Source organism: Panthera tigris, chromosome E1 (genome assembly GCF_018350195.1).
Source record: "Panthera tigris isolate Pti1 chromosome E1, P.tigris_Pti1_mat1.1, whole genome shotgun sequence".
Classification (NCBI taxonomy): Eukaryota; Metazoa; Chordata; class Mammalia; order Carnivora; family Felidae; genus Panthera; species Panthera tigris.
The window spans coordinates 16,930,973-16,955,020 of record NC_056673.1 but is presented as its reverse complement, the minus strand read 5'-3'; the positions used below and the strand labels follow the sequence as shown (position 1 = coordinate 16,955,020).

The window sequence follows — 24,048 nt, the reverse complement described above, 5'->3', positions numbered from 1 at the left end:
TATGCTCATAGCAATATCCCAAAGAAAATCATCAGTCTATACAAAAGCTTTTCTGGATTCTTCTGCTAACCACAAATCATTAATAGCAGTCCTTCACTGAAAAGTAACTATTGTAATATGGTGATAACATCCACCACATTCATCTTCCTTTTCTCTCACCACTCAAGTATCCTTTACCTCTGTTTATACAAATCAAGACATTTAAGACAGCAAGAAATAAAGGTCAGAGCCCCAGCTCAAATCCTACTGTAATGCCTTTGCTAATTGGCTCATTTACAATACCTTTCTGTCCTCTGAATACTTAACATTTGTACCATTCATCTGACACTTAGCACCTGTTAAATTGTTTTCTTAGTTATCCTTTTATTGACCAGTTCCTATATCTTCAACAGACTGAGCATCCTGACTGCAGAAGAACCATGTCTTGTGTTTCTTTGTATCTCCCACCCTTTGCCCAGAATAGGTGCAATTATTACAATGATGCAAATGATAGGATTTTACCATCAGGCAGGCTCACCACTCTGTATTCTAATTCTTACTCTTATATTTCAGCTTATGTCAAAAGAGCAAAAATATTAGCTACCATTTACTGAGTGCTTACTATTAGTAGTACTTCACACATATCACATTTAATCCAAATAGGTATTACAAGCTCCATTTTATTAATGAGGAAAATAAGGCTTACAGTGGTTATATAATACATTCAAGGTCACACAGCTCATACATAGGTGATGAAACTCTGAATGGGACTCTTACTATTAGCAACAAGAACAAATGGCAAGTAAAATCCTGAACATGTGACCAAGAGACCTTTTGAGACTTTTTAAAAAGAATATTTAAGGAATGGGATACTTTAAGAATTGACTGTGAGGGGTGCCTGGGTGGTTCAGTTGGTTAAGTGTCCAACTGAGGCTCAGGTCATGATCTCGCAGTTCGTGGGCTTGAGCCCTGCATCAGGCTCTGTGCTGACAGCTGAAGCCTGCTTCAGATTCTGTGTCTCCCTCACTCTCTGCCCTTCCCCTGCTCACGCTCTTGTCTCTCTTTCTCAAAAATAAATAAACATTAAAAAAAAAATGAATGAAATTTTATTGGGGATGGATAAACATCACAGAGGTGGGATGTCAAAGAAGTTCAGTTTCACATACTGTTTGTCCTATTCCATTCATCTCCTAGGAACAGAAATATACACTGAGAATTTATATTCTCCACAGATGCTGCAACTTTTCAAACTAAAGCTCTCCACAATAGAAAATAAAAAATTAATAATAATAGAAATTAAAATATTTTTGGTGTTGTGGGAATTTGGTATATCAACCTTAGGAGGAACATTGTACAGGTGACCAGTATGAACAGTATGGGTCTGAACTGCCTAAGTCCACTTATGTGCAGATTTTTTCAGCAAATATACTGGAAGGTATTTCAGAAAGCTGCAGCAACTTGAAAAAATTCACAGATGAACCATGCAGCACAGAAAAAGTCAGAAGTTATTATAAGAATATAGTATATAATACATATGACATACAAAATATATATTAATTGGCTGTTTATTTTATTAGTAAGGTTTCTAGTCAACAGCAGACTATTAGTAGTTAAATTCCGGGGGAGTTAAGTTATACACAGATTTTTCTATGAACAAGAGGGTCAATGCCCCAAACTCCTGCTTCGTTCATTCAAAGGTCAACTGTAATTCTAAGTCTTCTACATTTAAAAACTAAACTGTTACAACTAAACAAAACAAACAAACCAAAAAAACCAAAAAACAACCCTAACACTCTAAAATACACTAACCCAGAGGTTTCTCTTTATTTGAAAGTAATTTGAGCCACTGGATTCTGTTGCTTTAACAGACATAACTAATGCCCAATCCCTCAGGTTACTAAAATAAGGATCACAATCCTCTAGAAACAGATTAATGCAGAAAACAAGAGTTGCTCACTCAATTTGCACAAACCTGCAAAAAATGAAGTGGGCCCATATTTGCCCTTTGGTGTGTAACACTAGCAATCTATTTATAAATAATTTGCTACATCCTTTCCAAATCACAGGAACACCCAGAAAACACCCAACAAAGCAAAGTTAATTTTAACTCTATCTTAAAGTAGTTAGGATACCAATTTTTTTTTCTTTCACCTTAGAAATTCAGAAACATTATGGGATAGCATCTACACCACTACTCTTTAGCACCAAGGCAGTTTAACATAATTAAGAGGACTCACAGTTACTGGAAAGACCCAAGAAGAGATGTGAGCAACATGATACATAGAAGTTTGGACCCTTCTATTACTCTGAGGTCCAACAGCTCTTGAAAACAGAGAATGACAACATCCTTAATTATTTAGCTTTGGGCAGTGGTTTCTCAGTGTTAGTCAAAAGGAATTGCTCAATTTCAGGAGTGATTACACATAAGCACACAAACAAAAAGCAGTACTTTAGGGGAAAAAAATCCACTCTAGATTTATCAAAAAGAAATTTTGACTTGAATGTATTACAACCTCACCATTCCTGTTCATCTTCATTGTGCAGATTTACTCTTTAGTTAACCTGCTTAAGTAAGCATGGTTCCAATAAAACCAAAGTTGAGAGCTCTCTTTGTTTTTTTTCTCCTTGGTTCCTAGCCAATTACTGCTCTGACTTCAAACACACACAAGTGTGGATAAAGTCACATAAAATTATCACCACCAACGAAAACATAAATGTACCTTTATACTGTGACAGCAGATCATTAACCTTTCCTTCATATTTGAAGGCCAGAACACCTAGAAGATTCACTAGATGTAAATTTACTTGATCATCTTTTAAAGGCATTACACTTTTTAAAAATTTTTATTTTTTGTTTGTTTTTATATTAGAGAGTGAGTGGGGGACAGGGTACAGAGAGTGAGAGAAGGAGAATCCTAAGCAGGCTCCACGCTCAGCAAAGAGCCTGATATCGGGCTTGATCCCACAACCCTGGGATCATGAACTGAGCCAAAATCAAGAGCCAGACGCTCAACTGACTTGAGCTACACAGATGCCCCAAACAATCCGCTTTTTGAGGCTATCTTCTCTGCATAAGAATCTGATAACTACAAAAAACAGTCGGTAGTAATTTAAAATCAAAGAAAAAGAAATATCCTATGCTTCTTTTAACTGTATTAGTTTCTTTACCCACCAAAGAGAGAAAAAAAAGACCTTAAATTGCAAATAAATGCCTGGTTTCAATCCATTATCAATAATCTATCAATTATTCTAATTATGTTTGTCCATTTCTGTAAAATACATGATTTAGATTTAAAAAGTATCACAGAGGAGCACCTGGATGGCTCAGTCGGTTTAACATAATTGGCCAACTTTAAGTTGCCAACTTTAAGTGGCCAACTTTAGCTCAGGTTGTGATCTCATGGTTTGTGAGTTTGAGCCCCACATTGGGCTGTCTGCTCTCTGCACAAAGCCCACCTTGGATCCTCTGTCCCCCCATCTCTCTGCCCATCCCCACTCATGTTCTCTCTCAAAAATAAATAAAACATTACAAGAAAATAAAAAAATAAAAAACATCATGGATGAGGGGTGCCTGGATGGCTCAGTCTGTTAAGTGACTGACTCTTGATTTCGGCTTAGGTCATGATCTCAGGGTTTGTGAGTTCGAGCCCTGCATTGGGCTCTGCTTTGACAGTGTGGAGCCTGCGAAGGATTGATTCATTCATTCTCTCTCTCTCTCTCTCAAAATAAATAAACTTAAAAAAATATCATGGATGATAACTATACTTATGCAATGAGAACAAAGAAATTTAAAAACTTGAAAGGCAAAAAAAAAAAAAATTCATAAAATTATAACACTGAGAGTAGGACTTCTTGGTTCCAGGCTTGTCAAACACAGGTAATTTTTGCTAAAGAACTGTTTCAGAGCTAGAAAAAGATGGAAGGCTACACCTAAATTATTCTACAAATCAGACATAAGATGGACAAAGACTGTATCAAAGATTCAACAAATACTCAAAAGCAAAAATCGTAAACAATAGTAAACCAAATCCAGCAATCTCTTAACAAATAACGCAAATAGCATGTAAGGATGATTTAACTTAGTAACTCAATATAAGTTGCTGCACTACTAGCAAATGGGGGGAAATATTATCATTCCAATAGATGTTCAAAAATCACTTAAAAAATTCAATAACTACACCTAAAAATCTTTGATTGGATATACAGTTGACCCTTGAACAATGCGGGGGTCAGGAGAACTGAGCCCCCATGCATTTGAAAATCTGCAAATAACTTCGGCTCTCTGAAAACTTAATGTCTACTGTTGACTAGAAGCCTTACCAGTAGCAAAAATAATTGATAATACATATTTTGTATACATATTCTATAGTGTGTTCTTACAATAAAGTAATCTAGACAAAAGAATGTATCAAGAAAATCCTAAGAAAATATATTTATAGTACTGATTATAAAAAAATCCATGTATTAGTGGACCTACAAAGATAAAATCCATAATGTTCAATCCTCAACTTGAGAAATGGCCTATGCCAGAACCTATAGCACACAATACATCTGCTAACAAAACATAAGAAACATTCCTTTCACAGTGGAAAACAAGATAAAACCATTAGCACTATTATTTAACATTCCACTAAAGCCCTAGCCAAAGCAATGTTTCAAATAAAACTCATTTACAGATGATATAATGATGCATGGAGAAAAGTAAAGAAAATCAACTTAAAAATCTATTGGATATTTGGACCAAGCAAGAGTTCAGCAAGGTGGTCTGATATAAAAGCAAATATAGAAATTTTTACTACACAGTTACAGTGACTAATTAGAAAATGTCATGGGAGAGAGCTCAAGAAATACATTAAAACAAGAGCAACAAAAACTTTAAGAAACACCCATGAATATACCTAATAAGAAATGTGTAACTACTATATGAGGAAAAGTTTAAAATTTAAATGAAAAGCATTTAAAATATAGTAAACACACACACCACATTATTCACTGGAAAGGCTCATTTCATAAAGCTGTTAATTCTCTCCAAAACCAGTTCAGCGCAATTTCAGTCAAAATCCAAATAGGACTTTTGTTTGTTTATTTATTTGGGGGAGAGAGAAAGAGTCCCTGGGTGTATGCAAATGAGCAGGGGAGAGGGAGAGAGAGACTCCCAAGTAGGCTCCAATAGGGGAGAGCCCCATGCAAGGCTTCATCTCAGTAACTGTGAGATCATGACCTGAGCTGAAATCATCAAGATACTTAACCAACTGAGCCACCCAGGAGCCCCCTTAACAGGATTTTTTTAAAGTGGAAATTGACAAGGTGTTTCTAAGACATTTGGAAATAAAATAAGAATAGCTGATACATTAAAACATAATAACGAGGCAAGCCTTGCCATACAAGATATCAAAATACCCACTAAATTCCTATAGTAAGTACACAATGTGGTATTGGTGTATGAATAGAAAAACTATCAATAGGACTTAATTGTACAGAATCAACTCCAAATATCTATTAGAATTTAATATACAATAACTGTAGTGTTTCAAATCAGCAAAGTGAGAATGGACTAAATAAATGATACTGGGATAAATGACTATCCATTTGAAAAAAAGGTAAAGTCAACACCCCTATCTCACATTATAAATTCCAGATATTTTAAAGAGTGAAATACTTAAAAAGTATGGACTTATTAGAAAAAACATAAAAGAATACTTTTATAATCCTGAAAGTGGGTGGGAAGGGTTTTTTAAACAAGATACAAAACTCTGAAATCCTAAGAGAAAATATCAGATTTTATTAAATAAATACTAAAAACTTTTAGGAGCACTTGGCTGGCTCTTTTAGAGCATGCAGCTCTTTTTTTAATTGTATTTTTGAGAGAGAGGGAGAGAGTGAGAGGGAGAGAGAGAACAAACGAACAAGCAGGGGAGGGGCAGAGAGAGAAAGAGATGGAATCTGAAGCAGGCTCTAGGTTATGAGCTGCCAACTCAGAGCCCTGTGCCTTGCTCGAAATCACAACCCATGAGATCTTGACCTGAGCAGAAGTCAGATGCTTAACTGACTAAGCCACCCAGGTTCCCCTGAGCATGCAACTCTTGATCTCAGGGTCACAAGTTCAAGCCCCCTCTTGGGTGTGGAGATTACTTAAAAACAAAATCTTAAGAAAAAAAATTAAAAACTTTCATTTTTTAAGTTTTTAATGTTTTTATTTTATTTTTGAGAGAGAGACAGAGTGCAAACAGGGGAGGGGCAGAGAGAGAGGGAGACACAGAATCTGAAGCAGGCTCCAGGCTCTGAGCTGTCGGATCAGAGCCTGACATGGGGTTAGAACTCACAGACCGTGAAATCATGACCTGAGCCAAAGGTGGACGCTTAACAGACTGAGCCACCCAGGCGCCCCTAAAAACTTTTATAACAAGATGAAAAATTAAAAGACACATAATAAACCGGTAGAAAGGGTTTTGGGGTTTTTTTTTTTTTTTTTTTTTTTTGGCTACATATTAAGATCATGTAGAGTACATCAAAAAGAAACAAATAACAACAGAAAAATAGTCATAAGTACAAACATGCAAATTACAGAAGAAAAGTGAAAAAGACCAATAAAAAAATATAAAAGGATACTTAAACCTCTATAGTAATAAAGGAATTGCGAATAGAGAAATATTTAAGAGCAGGCCCTGGAGTCTGAATGCCTATGTTTGCACCCTGGCTATATTTATACAAGTAACTCAACATCTCTGTGCCTCTCATCTGTAACTGAGGAGAATATCTAACTCATAAGAAAAAAGAAAGATAATGTGAATAGTATTCAAAATAATGCCTAGTACATAGTAAGAGTTCAATAACGTGCCATTTAATGTTATTATTAGTATTACCAGGATTGGTGAAGGTCTATTCCTACAGCTGGTAAGAGCAAATTAGCAAAGCCTTTTTTGAAGGCAATTTGGCAGTATGTATCAAATTTTTAACATATACATACCATTAGACCCAGAAATTCCACTGCTACAAATTTATCTAAAGAAATGTTTCCATATGTATACAAAGATAGCAGTCCAGTACAGCAGTGTAGGAGCTCTGTGTTTTGAGACAGGAAATGCTGGTTCTAGTTTCAGTTCTGCCAATAACAAATCATGTAACTGCTATGCAAAAATCACTGCACCATTTCAATTTTTTTTTAGTTTATTACTTCATAAAATGTGGATGAAGACTTGCTCAATCTGCCTCAGAGGAATACTTTAAGGATGTTGTTGCCAAGTGCAGCCCCTGGACCAGCATCATCTAGGAACTTGTTAGAGATACAAAACACCTTTCAGTTTCACAAAAAGTTATATTTTGGATAATTATCTGGATATGCTCTCCTGTTGTTAAACTTGAGCTTTAGAAAGCATCCATGTATAGCTTCGAAATCAAACTCATATATGAAATCAAATACTAAATACAAGTATTTTAGGTCAAGGATAAAAAGCTCAAGGTAACCCATTTCACAATCAAGCAATGTTTCAAGCACTTAAGTTCCAAGATTTCTGATCAGAGGTTTTCATAATGGGAATACTGTTTTAATGGTAGCCTCTGTCAGCATTTTGTCTAATAATTCTTGATCTTTTTCTGATCTTTTTTGGTAGGCACAAAAATAGCCACCTATTTGATACGTTGTTTGGCATATACCAATAATGCTAGAAGACCCCTTGCTTAGTGGCCACCTCTCAGGGATTGAATGTTGGCTCTCGAAACATAACATAGGCTCCCATATTTTTCAGAAATTGATTTCTCCTTTATTAAAAAAGTATGCATAGACTCTTAAAGGGCATGTAACTTGTCATGATTATTTGAGAAGTCTGATTTAAGACTCCTGAAATTTGATCCTATGATGCTCTGGGTCGCTCACATATTTTTTTCTAGTAGGATTTAAGTTTATGGCAGGGACTATTCTTAGTTTCTGGAGTGAATTTAATCACTTCTTAATGTTCTTCATTGATACTTCAAAATTAACCCCCTATTTGGTGAGTTTTATGCAATGACAAAGGGAGACCATAATGTAATAATGATGATATAATTTCCAGTAAAATACAGTAATACCCTAGTTATTCTCTAATTTCATCTATATATAACAGTTGAAACTCAAGAAATTAGTATGAACCTGTGAAATCACCAAAAAGGTATCTAAACACCATACTCTAAAGGTCATGAACTTTCTCCATTGGAGAGCCCCAAGGATCTCAGTCTGTTATGCTGGCCTTTTTCCTCTGACACAATTCTCATAGCATTTGTTACTTGGTTTCTAAACCCACAGCAAATCCCAGGCAGCAAATAAGAACAGAATAAAAATTCATGAGTGGATTCTCAGCAGTGACAAGAGAATTATCTGGCTAAGAGTACACGTGTGTCAAGGTATCCCCTTCCCCAAACATACACTTCAAATTTTTTTTTGAGTCAGTCTCCACTTATGATCCTAAATCTTAATCTTTTAGTTACTCCCACTAGTCGCTATTTATATATCTGGCACCACCAGGGAAATGCTCACACCAATTGAGCTCTACATTATCAAGCCTTAGAAATAATACTTCCCTTTAGGAAACAGATTAACTTTTTATAAGATCACATTAGAGAATCTAATTTTAAAAATATATTTATCTACACAACATTTTCATATGATCTTAAGGAGTTCACTTTTTTTAAGTCTATTTATTTATTTTGAGAGAGACAGAGATAGCACAAGTGGGGAGGAGAGAGAGAGAGAGAGAGAGAGAGAGAGAGAGAGAGAGAAAATATATCCCAAGCAGGCTTTGTGCCACCAGCACAGAGCCCTATGAAGGACTCAAACTCACCAAACCATGAGATAATGACCTGAGCAGAAACCAAGATCCAGACACTCAACCAACTGAGCCACCCAGGTGGCCCTAGGAGTTCAGTGACCTTCTAAAGCCAATCCATAAAACTCTAGGTGACCATGGATCCCAAATTAAGACCTTCTACATTACATGCCAAAAATGTGTGTTTCAACAGAATTTTTGGTATTATTTTTATTAGAATGACCTCTAAAGATTCTTAAATAATGATGAACTGGGGAACACTATAAATGCAAAATAAAAATGATGGCTGGTGTAATACTAATGAATATACTTTAGATGAAGTGAATTTGGATATTACATCTCTTATAAGAAAAAAGGGTAGCAAAAGACAAAAATTAAAGAGATATTCTGCAAATTCTTTAAAAGACTGTCTACGTTAGCAGCAAATCTTAGTGTAGCAAATACATTTTTTTACTGCTAAGTTGAAGATGTCAGCAGTTAAAGACAATTCGTAAGATTAAGTCTCAAAAGTGACCTTGCAACTCCTCAGAATATAATTTTTATAGTGGTTGAAAGCACCAGTCTAGGAAACAGCTCTGGATTCTAAGGACAGTTTTATCATTTACTAGCTACATGGCCTTGAGCAATTAACATCTCTGAGTCTCAGTTTCATTGTCTGTAAATAGAACAAATTGGTTCATAGAGTTGCTGTTATGATTATGTGAGACAATACACGTTAAACTCTCAGCACGGTGACAAGAGGTCAACAAATGGCAGGCATTAGTTATTAATTTCAATTCACTCATTTTTAATGTAGGTATTTATGGTTTGCAAAGTGTTACTGGCACATATGGTCTCTTTTGATCCAACCTGGGGGTAGGAGCCTCATTTTACAGTGGAAGAAACTGAAGTCAAATGATTTACTCAAAGGCAATAATAAGTAGGAAAAGAAATTTGGGCTTAATTTGATTATACTAGGAACTAAAATGCAAAAGCTGAGAAGCTCTGCCTTTTAATGTTTTTTAAAAGTGTAGTTCAATATACATAAAATTTGCCATTTCAACCATGTTCAGTGGCATTAAATACATTCACATTGTTGCATAATCATCATCATTCATCCCTAGAACTTTTTCTTCCCCCCTTTTTTTTTTTAACGTTTATTTATTTATTTATTTTTTGAGACAGAGAGAGACAGAGCATGAATGGGGGAGGGTCAGAGAGAGAGGGAGACACAGAATCTGAAACAGGCTCCAGGCTCTGAGTGGTCAGCACAGAGCCCCACACGGGGCTCGAACTCCCGGACCACAAGATCATGACCTGAGCCGAAGTCGGCCGCTTAACCGACTGAGCCACCCAGGCGCCCCAAACTTTTTCTTCTTTTAAAAAAATTTTTTTTAATGTTTATTTATTTGTGAGACAGAGAGAGACAGAGCATGAGTGGGGGAGGGTCGGAGAGAGAGGGAGACACAGAATCTAAGCAGGCTTCAGACTCTGAGCAGTCAGCACAGAGCCCGACGCGGGGCTCGAACTCACGGAGCATGAGATCATGACCTGAGCTGAAGTCGGTCGCTCAACTGACTGAGCCACCCTAGTGCCCCTTTTTCTTCTTTTTAAATGAAATTCTATCAAACACAAACTCTCCATTCCCCCTCCCCCAAACTCCTGGGGATTTCTTTAGGTGCCTCAAGTGGAATCACGTGGGATTTGTCCTTTGTCATTGGCTTATTTCATTTAGAATAATGTATTCAAAATTCATTCTTGTTAGAGCATTTGTCAGAATTTCCTTCTTTTTTAAGGTTGAATAATACTCAGTTGTACTGCATACCACATTTTGTTTTATCCATTTATCTACTGACGGACATGTGGGTTGCTCCCCATGTTGTTTTGTTTTTTCAAAATATTGTTAACACTATTGATATAAGTTATCCAGTTTCTGATTATTCCCTCCTTTCCTTCTCTTTTATTCCATTTCTTTTTTTTTAAGGAAAAAAATGCAAGTAAGTGGCTGATTTAATTCTGTAGAGTTGATATACACACAACTAAAACCACTTTATTTTGTGGCTATTTTTTGTAGGAGCTCCACCATGAATCAACACAAAGAAAAAACCTGAAACTCAAATGAGCTTAATTTGATTTGGTAGGAGAGCAAACCATCAATTAAAATAATAACTTATGTGTAACATTATAAATCACTTCACATGCTATTTTAGGACTTTTAATAAGAGATAGTGGAAAGTTTCTGTTGTTGGACATTAAAAAAAGTTTTTCAGGGTTGACCTGGGAGGGAGAAAGAAACATTCCCTAAGTATCCAAAAGTCTGGAAAAACCTCAGTAGCTGACTCTCTTGAAGCCACTCCGGAGTGAGTGCTAACACACTACGAAGACCAAACTGCTGATACATAAAGTAACCCTCGCCTTAACTGTGAGGCGAGATTAACCACAAGCTTCGGCACACAGTTCTCAGAAATAGCTCAACCACAATGGAAGGGAAGGACGACAACTCTAGAGACTTCAAAAAAACAGCGACGATTTAAGATGCATTGAATCTTGTACTTTCGTGGATGAAGGTGTGCATGCAGGCTTGGATTTTGATTACGTACTGGTACAAGGGGAGATTAAAGGAAAAACAGCCAAATTACCGAAATTCAATTTTCTTAAATAATTCCACACTACATACAGCCAGCGGGAGCGAAGAATGGACAGCCTTCTTTTGTGTGAACGGCTTTCGAAAAGAAACCTATAGTCACACGCAAATTTATTTGAAACAGCAACCCCAAAACAACAAACACGGGAGCTTGATCTCCAGCAGGACCCGCGAGGGAGTCCAAGCGTTTCCGGGCGACGGTTCAGAAGCTACAGACCGCCCTTCACCCAGAGCCTCCCGGCTCGGCTGTCACTCGGTCACCATAGACAGCTTCCAAGGGAGGACTGCACTTTCAGATTCCCTCAAAGTTTACCAGAAATTCTCGCAAAGGGTTCTTTAATCCGCCCAACCCCCAGGGACACTTTCTGCCTCCAAGAACTGCTCCACAGCTTCACCCCACTATATCCCCGGACACTTCGAGACCTCCAAGCACGCAGGGCGCGATTTCGCCCTCGCTTGCTTGCTCCCCAGGATGCTGGGGAAAGCGGCTCCGGAAAAGCAAACTTTCCGAGCTTTCGCGGAGGGCGGGAGGGCGCGCCGCGAACTCACAGCTGGTTGATGGCGTTCTGAGAGATGACCGCGTTGGCGGAGAAGTAAGGGATCATGTCGGGGCTACCGAGGTTGCAGGTGCAGGCGGGAGACGCCTTCCTCTCGCGGGCCAACGTGCTCAGGGTCATGAGGCCAGCTCAAGGCGCACAGCTCCGCATCCTGGCCCCTCCCGGCTCGGGCACGAGGCGATCGCGTAGGGCTCCGCGGGGCCAGAGGCGCGGGCAGCTCGGGATCCCCGCGTCCAAACTGGGCCCGCCGGGTCGCACGGAGGCAGTCGCCGCAGCCCTAGGGCTCGGCTGTGGAGTCTCGGCGGCCGGGCGCCACCAACATCCCACCCCAACCCGCGTCCGGGGCGGGGCGCTGCGGCGGGGCGGGCCGAGCCGAGCGGGCGGGGAGAGTCCTAAGAGCAGAGAGGGTCGGCCCTTTCGGGCGCTCCGCCCCTGAGCTCGTGGCACCCACCGGATCACGCTGCGTGCCTCTCGGCGGGCGAGCGAGCGAGGGTCGGCATGAAGACATCGCGGCTCGTGTGAAGGAGTGAAGCGAGCCTGGGGTGAGCAAGAAAGGCTCGCGTTTCTTGGGAATGTTTCCACAGAAAGGTCCTGCTTATCTTGAACGGCTCTATACATTGAACCTCAAGTCCCATTTTTCAAATGATCTTAAAACTTTAATAAAAGGTCGTACATTAACAAATGTAACGAATACTTACCAGCGGTTTTCTAGGTGTTAAGGGCTAGGGAAATTCGGTAATAAACTATTTTTTTTTTTTTTTAAAGCAAAACATCTGAAGTTATAATGGGGAAAAAACCTATTTACATTGTCGATAACATCTGCTAACCCTTGTAAATAAATTTATAAAAGGCTTTCCTAACCATCCTCCAAACCAAGGACTCATAGCCGTTAGCTGCACATATGAATCACCTGTGGGGATTTTAAACACTCCAATACCTGGCTACACCACAGACCAATCAAATCAGAGTCTCCTGAAGTTGGGATCCTAAACATCAATATTTTTTCAAAGCTCCCCGGGTGATTCCAATACGCAGCTGTGGTAGATAGCTATTGTGCCAGATGATCTAGGAGAGGGAGACAGGCTAGAGAATATAACCTTACTTTACAGATGTGGAAATAAATATAAAGGGTCTAGCCAGATAACCTCATTTGTAAGTGACATCACTTAGATAGGAACCCTAGTTTTATGACTTCTGATCTAGGTTGGGCTTTTCCCACCAACCCTATATACCCTGATGCCTTCATGAGTTTAATCCTTTATCAATGTTGCTAACAACTCACTGAAAATCTCTTTTCTCTCCTGCGAGCTATATAGTGGTTTACAAAAGGGGCTGACCTGGTGTGGGCACTCAGTAAAAGTTAGCTCCCTCACCTCTTGCCCTTCCAGTTTCATCAGAACAAATATTTTCAGGTATGAGCATTTTATGCTTTTTGAATACTTGACTAAACTATATATCAATAGAACTGTCAGGAGTTCTAGAGCTGGAAATTAATAATTTTAAAAAATGATTTCACTATCCTATTACCAAAGAGACTAAAATGAGGAAGAAGTCACTTTAAGACTCAACATATGCTAGAATCAAGAAGAAATATGTCTTTAATTTTTATTTTTTAATGTTTATTTTAGAGAGAGAGACAGAGCAAGCAGGGAGGGCAGAGAGAGGGAGACACAGAATCAGAAGCAGGCTCCAGGCTCTGAGCTGTCAGGACAGAGCCCAACCTGGAGCTCGAATCCACGAACCAAGAGATCATGACCTGAGCTGATGTTGGTCGCTTAACCTGAGCCACTCAGGCGCCCCTTAATTTTTTTTTAATGTTTACTTATTTTTGAGAGAGAGAGAGAGAGAGAGAGAGAGAGAGAGAGAGAGAACACGAGTGGGGGAGGGGCAGAGAGAGATGGAAACACAGAATCCAAAGCAGGTCTAGGCTCTAAGCTGTCTGCACAGAGACCAACGTGGGGCTGGAACTCAAGAACTGCGAGGCACCCCAAAATGTGTCTTTGTTTTATATATACAATTTTTCAGATCTCTTTTTCTATTGGGAGGTTTGGCAATTTTCTAAATACTAGTAATTAAATAATCAATCTAAATTATACATTCTATTTCTAAAACCAGAAACTCTTTTGTTAGTTTATCCTTCCATAAAACTTAAAAGTTGGTGGGGTGCCTGAGTAGCTCAGATGGTTAAGTGTCCAACTCTTGATTCTGGCTCAGGTCATGATCTCATGGTTGGTGGGATCAAGTTCCTAGTCAGGCTCTGAGCTGACAGCGCAAAGCCTGCTTGGGATTCTCTGTCTCTCTCTCTTTCTCTGCTGGTCCCCAGCTTGTGCCAATGTGGGCGCGCATGCTTGTACTCTTTCTCAAAATAAATAAATAAAGATTTTTTTTAAAAACCTTAAAGTTGTTGCCCAGGGATTTGAAATATTGCAAACTCATACTGGAAATAGGATCTAAGTTTCCTATGGATCTGATAATAGGAAAGAACCAGTTGGCAAGTGAAGAGTTAATGAAAGGTCTGGAGTCCAGTGCATCATCGTCTTCATCCATCTCTGGTAAGGAAAATGTTTGAAAGATTTATTCAGGCTGTGTCAGCAGGCACCCAAATGGCAGTGTAAGAAAAAAAAATCTGCTGATACACCCCAAAATAAATTGCTTTAAATATCTGGCAAAGTTGCCAGTTTGAAACTTCTTCCAGGCTGTAATTTATTATAGCCTCCTGGCAGTGATCAAAAAAAAAAACAAAACAAAAAAAACGCAGCAGGCTCTTTAGAAGAGCACTGTTAAGGTGAGTCCAGTTCCTTTCATGACAGCAGAGATGGGATTTTATGGAAGTCAATACTAACTGATGCTGCTTACGGAAGACGATGGAATGTCATCTGTATCTGTCTGAAAAAGAAGTCAGCAGGAAATGTATCTTACTCAATTCACACTTAATATCTCTGGCATTTAAAAAACGCTAAAGATAAGGATTTCATAAATATGTATATCTGTCTTTTATAGATAGGTTCCTATAGTGACACTCCAGAAGTGCATAGTCCTTTGTTTCCCCTCAAAAGACCTCTGCCAGTGCCTTTTCAGTGAAGTCTATTTTAACACCCCCATCTAGGCCTTTTCAAAAGCTTTCAAAGTTAAATTCTTGCTTTGAACTGTAATATAGGAAATTGGGAAAGTGCTACAACGTGCCTCATAGGTTTTTAAGAAAAAAATGGAATCATCTTTGCAAAGTGAGGTACCTTTAAGGGAATAGATCTTTCTGCTACTGTTTTAAAAGTTTAACAAATTCCTTTTCTTTTCACAATCTGCAGAGTGTCAAAATGTCAATCAATTTAGTTTCAGCTCAATTTAATCCTTTACTCTACACTGTCAGAAAACAAGGCTCTAGGGAGCAAGCTCTCTGTACCCAAGCTTCTAGGAATTCAAAAATGATTCTAAATTAGACTGAGTGACGTGAAATAAATGAAGCTAGTTTTCTACTCCACATGAAGTCCAAAGGGGCTTTTAAAAATGTGCACAAAGGCCCCGAAGAAAAATTGTTGCATTTCTTCACACTCTTGTTTGAGTTAGAAGATTTAAAATAAATTTTGTCATGTCATTTGCTGACCATTTCAAGGCTCAGAAATATGAATATTCTATAATGTTAATCTGGCTCTTGATAGCATCAGCTATGACCAGATTAAATTTTTATAGAATTATATGGTAAAAGCATTAACAAAATTTTAAAGTAATAGATGTCTCTTGTATCCATCGGTACTTCCATTACTATGCCTTCATGTGTCTCTCCATAAGATACAAACACTGTAAAACTGTAAAACCAGAGACTTACTTGTTGATCAATCGGTATTCCAGGACAGATATGAAAGTGCACTTAAGTGTGAGTGAAGGATGTAGGCATGTTTTTGCTGCTGTAACAAAATTTCATCATGGGTGGATCACTTGAAGGGAAGGTAGCTAATGAACTAAAAAGTGACAGTGTAACGTGCCAAAAGCAGTAGGCCAGAAACCAGAGAGGACCTAAGTTCTAGTTCTAACATGGCCACTTAATAAACTAAGATTTTGGCTAAGTCACTTATTTTCATCTGTAAAATGGGATAATAAAACCCTAAGGAAAGGTCCCCAAATCTGTTTTTGTGAGAGTTAGGAACCGTAGGAAAGGAATATCATTCAGCTTAGAAGTCCTGAAAAATACATTTAATCCACTTAAGATAAACAGTCATCTAGATGAAAGCAGTAGAGCCCAGCAGTTAAAAATCTCAATCTTGGTTTTATATATAAAATGGAATATTACTTAATCATAAAAAAGAATGAAATCTTGCCATGTGCAACAACATAGATACAGCTAGAGGGAATAAGATTGAGAAACAAGTCAGAGAGAGACAAATATCATGGTTTCACTCATGTGAATTTAATTTATGTGGAATTTAAGAAACAAAACAAATGAACAAAGAAAAAAGAGACAAAAAACTAGACTCTTAAATACAGAGAACTGGTGGTTGCCAGAAGGCAGGTGGGTGGGGGAGGATGGGTGAAATAAAGGGGATTAACAATACACTTATCTTGATGAACCTTGAGAAATTTAAAGAATTGTTGAATCATTATATTGTACACCTGAAACTAATATAAAACTATGTTAATTATACTTGGAAAAAAATCCTAGCCTTGGAATTAGTTGGATGGGTTTGAATCCTAGTGTCACCATTAGCTGTGTATTTTGGATAGTTATTTAATCTATGGCTCAGTATTAGTCCCTAATTTATGAAGTTACTGCAAGGATTAATTAAGTTAATACATGTAAAGTGTAAAAGAGTGGCACAAAAATCTACTCTTTGGACTTAAGGGCTCTATAAACTTAAGAGAGCTAAGAGAAAGGTTGAGGAGGAGATTGCCCTTCAGGAATAAAATCAGAGAGTTGGAATCTCCAAAGAACAATCTTAGATCAGAGTGCATGGCTGTAATAAATCTTTTTATTTTATTTTTTAAAGATTTTATTTATTTTTTTTAATGGTTTTTTTTTTTTTTAACGTTTATTTATTTTTGAGACAGAGAGAGACAGAGCATGAACGGGGAGGGTCAGAGAGAGAGGGAGACACAGAATCTGAATCAGGCTCCAGGCTCTGAGCTGTCAGCACAGAGCCCGACGTGGGGCTCGAACTCATGGACCGCGAGATCATGACCTGAGCCGAAGTCGGACGCTCAACTGACTGAGCCACCCAGGCACCCCTAAAGATTTTATTTTTAAAGTAATCTCTACACCCAATGTGGGGCTTGAACTCACAACCCCAAGATCAAAGGCACATGTTATACCAACTGAGCCAGGCAGGCACCCCTAAATCTTTTTTATTTTTAAGTTTCTTTGCTTCTCTAACTCCTCCATTTATCTGATCTTTTGGTTGTTTCTCTGAGGTAAAAATTCTTAATAGGGAAAAGACCTATGTGCCTTTCTTCAGGTCATTAAGAAAGCTGTGTGGTGTGTGTGTGTGTGTGTGTGTGTGTGTGTGTGTGTGTGTGTGTGTTGGGAGTGGGCAGGGGGACTCTGAAGTCTGTCTGGCAGCCTTGAGGTAAAGTTGACTGTACATTTTAATTTATGCACTGACGAAATTAAGATGTTGACTAGAAATAATCTTCTATGAAATATAGTCTGAAAAATAGCTAAAGCGGGGTGGGCAGCATTAAAATGTCAGTGAGTCTGATGTCAGAGTTATAGATTCTAGTGACTTTATCCAATGGGCTAACAGAAAGCTAGCCGTATTTGTTTGTATTTGGGATGAGAAGTTGAAGAATGAATGAAAATTAACATACATACAGATTTCGCCAATGTACCACACTATTTCTTCCAGGAGTCTTCACTATTATTGTTTGCTAAGTAGCTAATTACATTAACTTAATATTGCATTCTGTAGTAATGTGAGATCTGCAGTGTTCACTACAGTTTTGTATTTATAACCTTTGAAATAATAGTATTACCTTATTAACTTTATTTAAAAAATACCTAGTCATAAGAAATATGATTGTACCTGTCAGAAGACCTATTTGTATTTTTATGTTTTCTCTAAGGGCGTATCTACAGAAATAAATAGTAAATTAATCCCCTGAGTGTCAAAAGGGAGAAAACCAACACTTTAAAGAGTTACAAAACAAAAAGCCTGTTACCTGGAGTAGCACAACATTCTGTCTCCTGTTAATCTGTAAAACGCTAGGATAAAACTCTCAAGATAATACACACAAGTTCCAAACTTGTTGCCCAGACAGCACCAAGAGGTATCTCACTACATTTAGTCAAAGGCACTCTTCATACAATACAATAAACTAAACTCTGTAAACAAAGGCTCTTAAAAGCAATCATTTTGCAATCACCATGTGGCTAATAGTTTTATTTAAAAGAGTATCTGACAATAGTTTTAAACACTGGATAGAGCAATGTCACTGAACCCTTCTAGTCCTTTCCATGGAACTTTCCACCATAAGAGCAATGGGAATACTGAAAAGATCTGCATATCAACTCCATGAGAGGCAATCTCTAAGGCATTCACCCCCATGGTCTTAACCACCATATGCTCCAGTAGGAAAAGATGCTGAAATGCTGCTTTCTTCAGGTTACAAAAGCCCCACGTGCTATTGTTTAGTAAAAATAATAGGCATTTATAGATCACTTTTCACATCCAACACGCCTTATAAAACATTTAACCATTTCATCCCCATTCTATCTGTTCAGTTTGTTTTTTAAAAACTAGTTAAAAAAAGTAAAATACATGCTGAATTATTAAAACTTTTTTTCAGTATTTGGAAAGGTAAAATAAAAGTCACTCTTTCATTCCCATCGTCCTACTCCCAGGGATTGCTGTTAATATTTCCAGAAATGTTCTTGCATATGCAAATGTTAATATATTGAAGCTGCCCTTTTAGAAACACACATGCACACAAACATAGAATTATATATATTATACATATTATTCTGCTTCTTGCTCCCCCCCCAAACTTATCACCACATCTTAGACGTTTTTCTATGTGTATATAGATTTGCCTCATTCTTTTAAAGGAGTTCATAGTGTTTTATTTTATAATTATATATAATTTATTTAAACAGTCCACTACTGATGGACATTTAGGTTGTTTACAATTTTTACTATTACATACAATATCACCATGAACATGTCTTTATGCATACATGTGAATATATTTCTTGGATTTACATCTAGAGGTGGAATTGGCAGTTAAAATATTTTAAACATCTTAGGAATTGGTAGATATGATCAAATTGCCCTCCTAAAAGGTTTAGTTTTTTATTTTCCCATAGAACCTTAGCGCCTTCTCTCCTGTGAGCTATTATTATTTTTTTCAATATATGAAGTTTATTGTCAAATTGGTTTCCATACAACACCCAGTGCTCATCCCAAAAGGTGCCCTCCTCAATACCCATCACCCACCCTCCCCTCCCTCCCACCCCCCATCAACCCTCAGTTTGTTCTCAGTTTTTAACAGTCTCTTATGCTTTGGCTCTCTCCTGTGAGCTATTAAATTAACTCAGGGTCCAAGATCCTCTTCTACGTCCTATCTTTTATATACTACATTAAGAAAAACCATATATATATACATATATGTATATATATGTATATATGCATACATATATGTATATATATGACACATGCTTAAAGAGAGAAACTAGAAAAATAGAGTAAATTATAAAGAAAAATATGTTAATTTTTGGGGCGCCTGGGTGGCGCAGTCGGTTAAGCGTCCGACTTCAGCCAGGTCACGATCTCGCGGTCTGTGAGTTCGAGCCCCGCGTCAGGCTCTGGGCTGATGGCTCAGAGCCTGGAGCCTGTTTCCGATTCTGTGTCTCCCTCTCTCTCTGCCCCTCCCCCGTTCATGCTCTGTCTCTCTCTGTCCCAAAAATAAATAAAAAACGTTGAAAAAAAAATTAAAAAAAAAAAAAAGAAAAATATGTTAATTTTTAAAATTTACATAAATGTAAATAATTTAAAAAATGTTAAAGAAAAATATAAAGAAAAACTATGTTAAGGATCATTGATTTCAAAGAATTACTTAGACTATAATAAATATAGGTAATACTTAAACTATTTTGAAGATAATACAATTTTAAATTCAGAAGATATTTAAGGATCTTGTTGATGCTAATGTTGTAGAACATACTGTAGGCAAATGAGCCAAATGTGGCCTTCAGTGTCCTGGAATGGGGTGAAACAAGAGATAGAAAAATAGAAAGTGAATCGGGGAATAACAAAAAATGGAGGCTAGACGAGTTGAGGAGGTCTTGAAAATAAAAACATTAATTGACATTTGTTGAGCTAACGTTCACTGTGTACCAGATCCTCTATTAAGAGTTTACAAGCAGTATCTCACTTAATTCTCTCAAACAACTCTATGATTCTATTCTTATCTTTATGAGGCTCAGAGAGATTGAATAATTTGCTTACTGTTAGATAGCAGTATTTTGACCCCAGCCAGTTATTCTGGTTCCAAAACCTGTTTCCTTAAACCAGTATTCTACACTGTCTCCATGATGATGGAGGTTCACTACAGAACAGGTTAAGTCTGAAAAGTTCTACTGCCAACGGGAAGGACTCCTGGAGACCTTACTTACCTGACTGCACTTGGTATTTTCTCCTCTATTTGATCCTAGCTATGTCTAGCAGGTCCTGACAATAATAGGGACCTAACCTAATATTAAATATAGTACATCTTTTGGCTGTTGTATACCATCTTCTTGCTACCAAATTCCTCAGAACTCTGAATTCAAACTAATATTCATCACAAGATTCTCTAAGGCATTCATATCTACATTTTGTTTCCCTCGTTTCTTTACATGGTATCCTACGTGAAGGAGGCATTTAATGTATTTGTGGATAATAATGGCATCATCATCTTATTTGATGTTTGAAATAAACCTACTAGCTAGGCAGGTATTATCATTCGTTGTGACAGTTAAAGAAAAACATGAACCAGACTAATATCTAGGTGATAAGAAGCTTAGACTCTAGGTGCAAATGTGTCTAATTCATCCTATATGTTGTTGATAGACTGACTGAATTCAGTTGGACTAATCCTGAATAGCTGTATGTCAGGCACTTTCTAAGATACTATCAAAATGACTTAAGAGTTAAGTACTTTCATAATAGTTCCTTACTCAGAATCCCCAAATAGTTCCTTATTCCCTTTCAGAACAAGTCCAAACTCTTCCTTCGGGCCTCCAGATCCTCCTTAATTTAAATCCTACCATAATTCAGTCATTATGGCATGTTACCCACAATTCCATTCCTTCTCAGACACAATCAGTGTAACTATTTTTTACCCATTCTCCCAAAATAAATCTTTGCTATTATTAGGTGGTTTCTATCCTGTCCTCCTGTATCTGAGTCTCATTCTCTTCTCTGTTCAAGTTGTCCCTCTCTGAGACCACTTTCATCTAGTCTTTCAAATTATCCATATAAAACCTATCTCTCAAGGTCTAGTTTCAATTCTCAGCTTTTTCAATAATTAGAAACTCTACAGGGTTTTCACATTTATCCTCACTTGCTTCTCATTACAATCCTGTGTATAGCTAAGCAGAGCTAGCTGGGATTATCAGCTTCATTTTACAGATGAGGAAACTGAAGCTCAGAAATTAGGCGACCCGCCCAAGTTTACATAGCACGTGTCAGAGCTTGGATTTGAACTTAGCTCTTCTAGGGGCACCTGGGTGGCTCAGTCAGTTAAGTGTCCAACTCAATTTCGGCTCAGGTCATGATCTCATGGTTCGAGAGATCAAGCCCCACGTTGGACACTCTGCTGACAGCACACAGCCTGTTTGGGATTCTTTCTCCCTCTCTCTGCCCTTCCCCTGCCCCTTGCTTGCATGTGCGTGCTCTCTCTCTCCAAACAAACAAACAAACAAACAAACATTTTAAAAAATGAACTTAGGTCTTCTGGTTAAGTCCAATGATCAATTCCTGGTTCATAGTATGCTATGACACTTTTCTAGTTTCTTTGGAATTTATAATCTATATCATTATTCAAGGTTTTTACTCTCTCTTTTATGCCATATAGCTTATCTTTTGTGAGAGCAAATCAGACACAGTAACTCTCTCTGGTGGTCTTCATAGAGCCTAGCACAGTGCTAGGTTGGTTGGTTGATCCAACCTTATACCACACCCTGCTGTAGTTTTCTTAGGGCTCTAGATAAACATTTCCTGAAGGAATCAATACATTAGTGATCTCCCTCACAGCTGGTATAGGTATAAGCTGGCATAAGACTCCTTTTCACTGCCTCATTTTTCTCCTGCTGTCTTTCTTTTCTGATAGATAGATGCTTCCTTCATCAGAGAATCCAGTAGAGGGCCTGGAACACAACCCAGTTAGGTAAGGGCTTTATTTTTATTTTCAGGCTTGTCCTAGACTTTCAGGAGCCAAAAGTTCAAATCGCAGCAGGATTGATTCAGTCCTTTCACAAGCAATTTAGTACTATGCAGTTTGTTTAGACTGGTCAAGTTTCTAGGCCCTGGCTGAGCAGCATCATTATCTCTTCAAGCTTTCATGTATCAGCTTCCCTGGCCATATTTCACTTTCCATGTCTTTCTTTTCTAAAATCAGGTGAACATGCAAAATCACATACTGATACAATTATACGCTTTTCAAAAACCATGTCAAATATCTTCAAGGAATTTAAATACAATACAGGAAGTTTTTTTTTTTTTTTTCTCTTTGGGTTAGTCAAAACCAAGAAGTATGCAAAAGTTATACTCCTTAATCCTTAGTAGAAAGGAGGGTACATTGTATCATTCTTTAGCTAGTGCATCAACTGAGAAAAGATATGGGGTTGTCAGATTCTATTCAATCCACCTCAGCTGTAAGGCCAACTGGACAATGGATCTTAAGTGAAGTGAAAAATACTTTGCCAGGGGAAAACAAAACTAAGTAGCAAATCTTTTAATTTTTAATTGTGAAATATTTCAAACATACAGCAAAGAACGGAGAGGATAACAAGCAGCCAGATACTCAATAGACAGTACTATCACATTCTAACATTTTACTCTTCAGAATTTAAGAAATAAAACATCACAACTGAAGCCCCCTGTAAACTTCTCAATGAGCCCTTTCCCCTTTCTCTGTTTATATAGCTCCTCTTCCTGAATTTGGTGTTCATCTTTCCATTCATGTTTTTATATTATGCATATGGCATATTTTTAAATGTAAAATTAATTCAGAAAAGTGTAGCTTGTAAAGTCTTGAACTTTTAAAAAATTTCTTATATATTGCTACATAAAACACATATAAAAGAATAAATAAAACATTTTTCCTGTTTAAAACTTCTAGTCCAGGGTGGATAGGTGAATAGAAACATGATAAAGCCAATAGAGCAAAGTGCTAATTGTGAAGCCAGGAGGGGTGTATATTTCAGTGTTTACCGTTCTTTCAATTTGTCTGCACATTTACTTTCTTAAATAATAAAATGTTGGAAAAATGAAACAAAAATCTCTAGTTCATATTTTGTGTAAAAATTTCAGTGAAGAAGAGCCTGGATGGCTCAGTTGGTTGAGCATCTAGTCCAATTCTTGATTTTGGCCCAGATCATGGTCCTAGGGTCACGGGATTGAGCCCTGTGTCAGGCTCCAAGCTGAGCGTGGAGCCTGCTTAAGACTTTCTCTCTCTCTCTCTCTCTCTCTCTCTCTCTCTCTCACCCACCCTCTCCCCCAGCCCCCACTCATGTGCTCTTTCTCACATAAAAAAAAAAGTCTCAGTGAAGAATAATATCAACTGGTTTCAGATACTTAAGAATCTAGTATAGTTATAGGAAACAGTAATTAGGCTTGCTAGTCTAATTACTGTTTAAGCTCTTGCTTTATGGTATCTAACAAAAAAAAAAAAAAAGACCAGTCCCTCTAAGATTTATCTTCACATAGCCACTTCTCGTGAAGCAGTTATTTCAGCTTTGGCTTTTCCATCCTTTACTAGGGAGTTCATGAAATGATCTGAAATTATTTTATAATCCCTTTCTCACCATGATTTAAGCCCAGAGCTGGAAAACTACTTATGATTGATAAGCATCCCTAATAAAATGAGTTTATTAATAATTAGAAGAGAAATACTTTTAAAAGTT

General features: G+C 37.6%; 1 protein-coding gene across 7 annotated transcripts in view; it reads right to left on the bottom strand.

The window, feature by feature from the left end:
• SSH2 (slingshot protein phosphatase 2) overlaps positions 1-24,048 on the bottom strand; it is a 254,643-nt gene that overhangs the window by 95,418 nt on the left and 135,177 nt on the right. Inside the window, exon 1 of one of the 7 annotated variants that reach the window (XM_042966624.1) lies at positions 11,950-12,236. The exons of 5 other annotated variants lie outside the window; for them this stretch is intronic. In XM_042966624.1, the coding sequence (XP_042822558.1) occupies positions 11,950-12,077 (128 nt within the window). In that variant the 5' untranslated portion in view covers positions 12,078-12,236. Of the gene's footprint in view, positions 1-11,949; positions 12,237-24,048 lie in introns of those variants that run through there. One more of the 7 variants, XM_007076073.2, reaches the window with a different exon arrangement.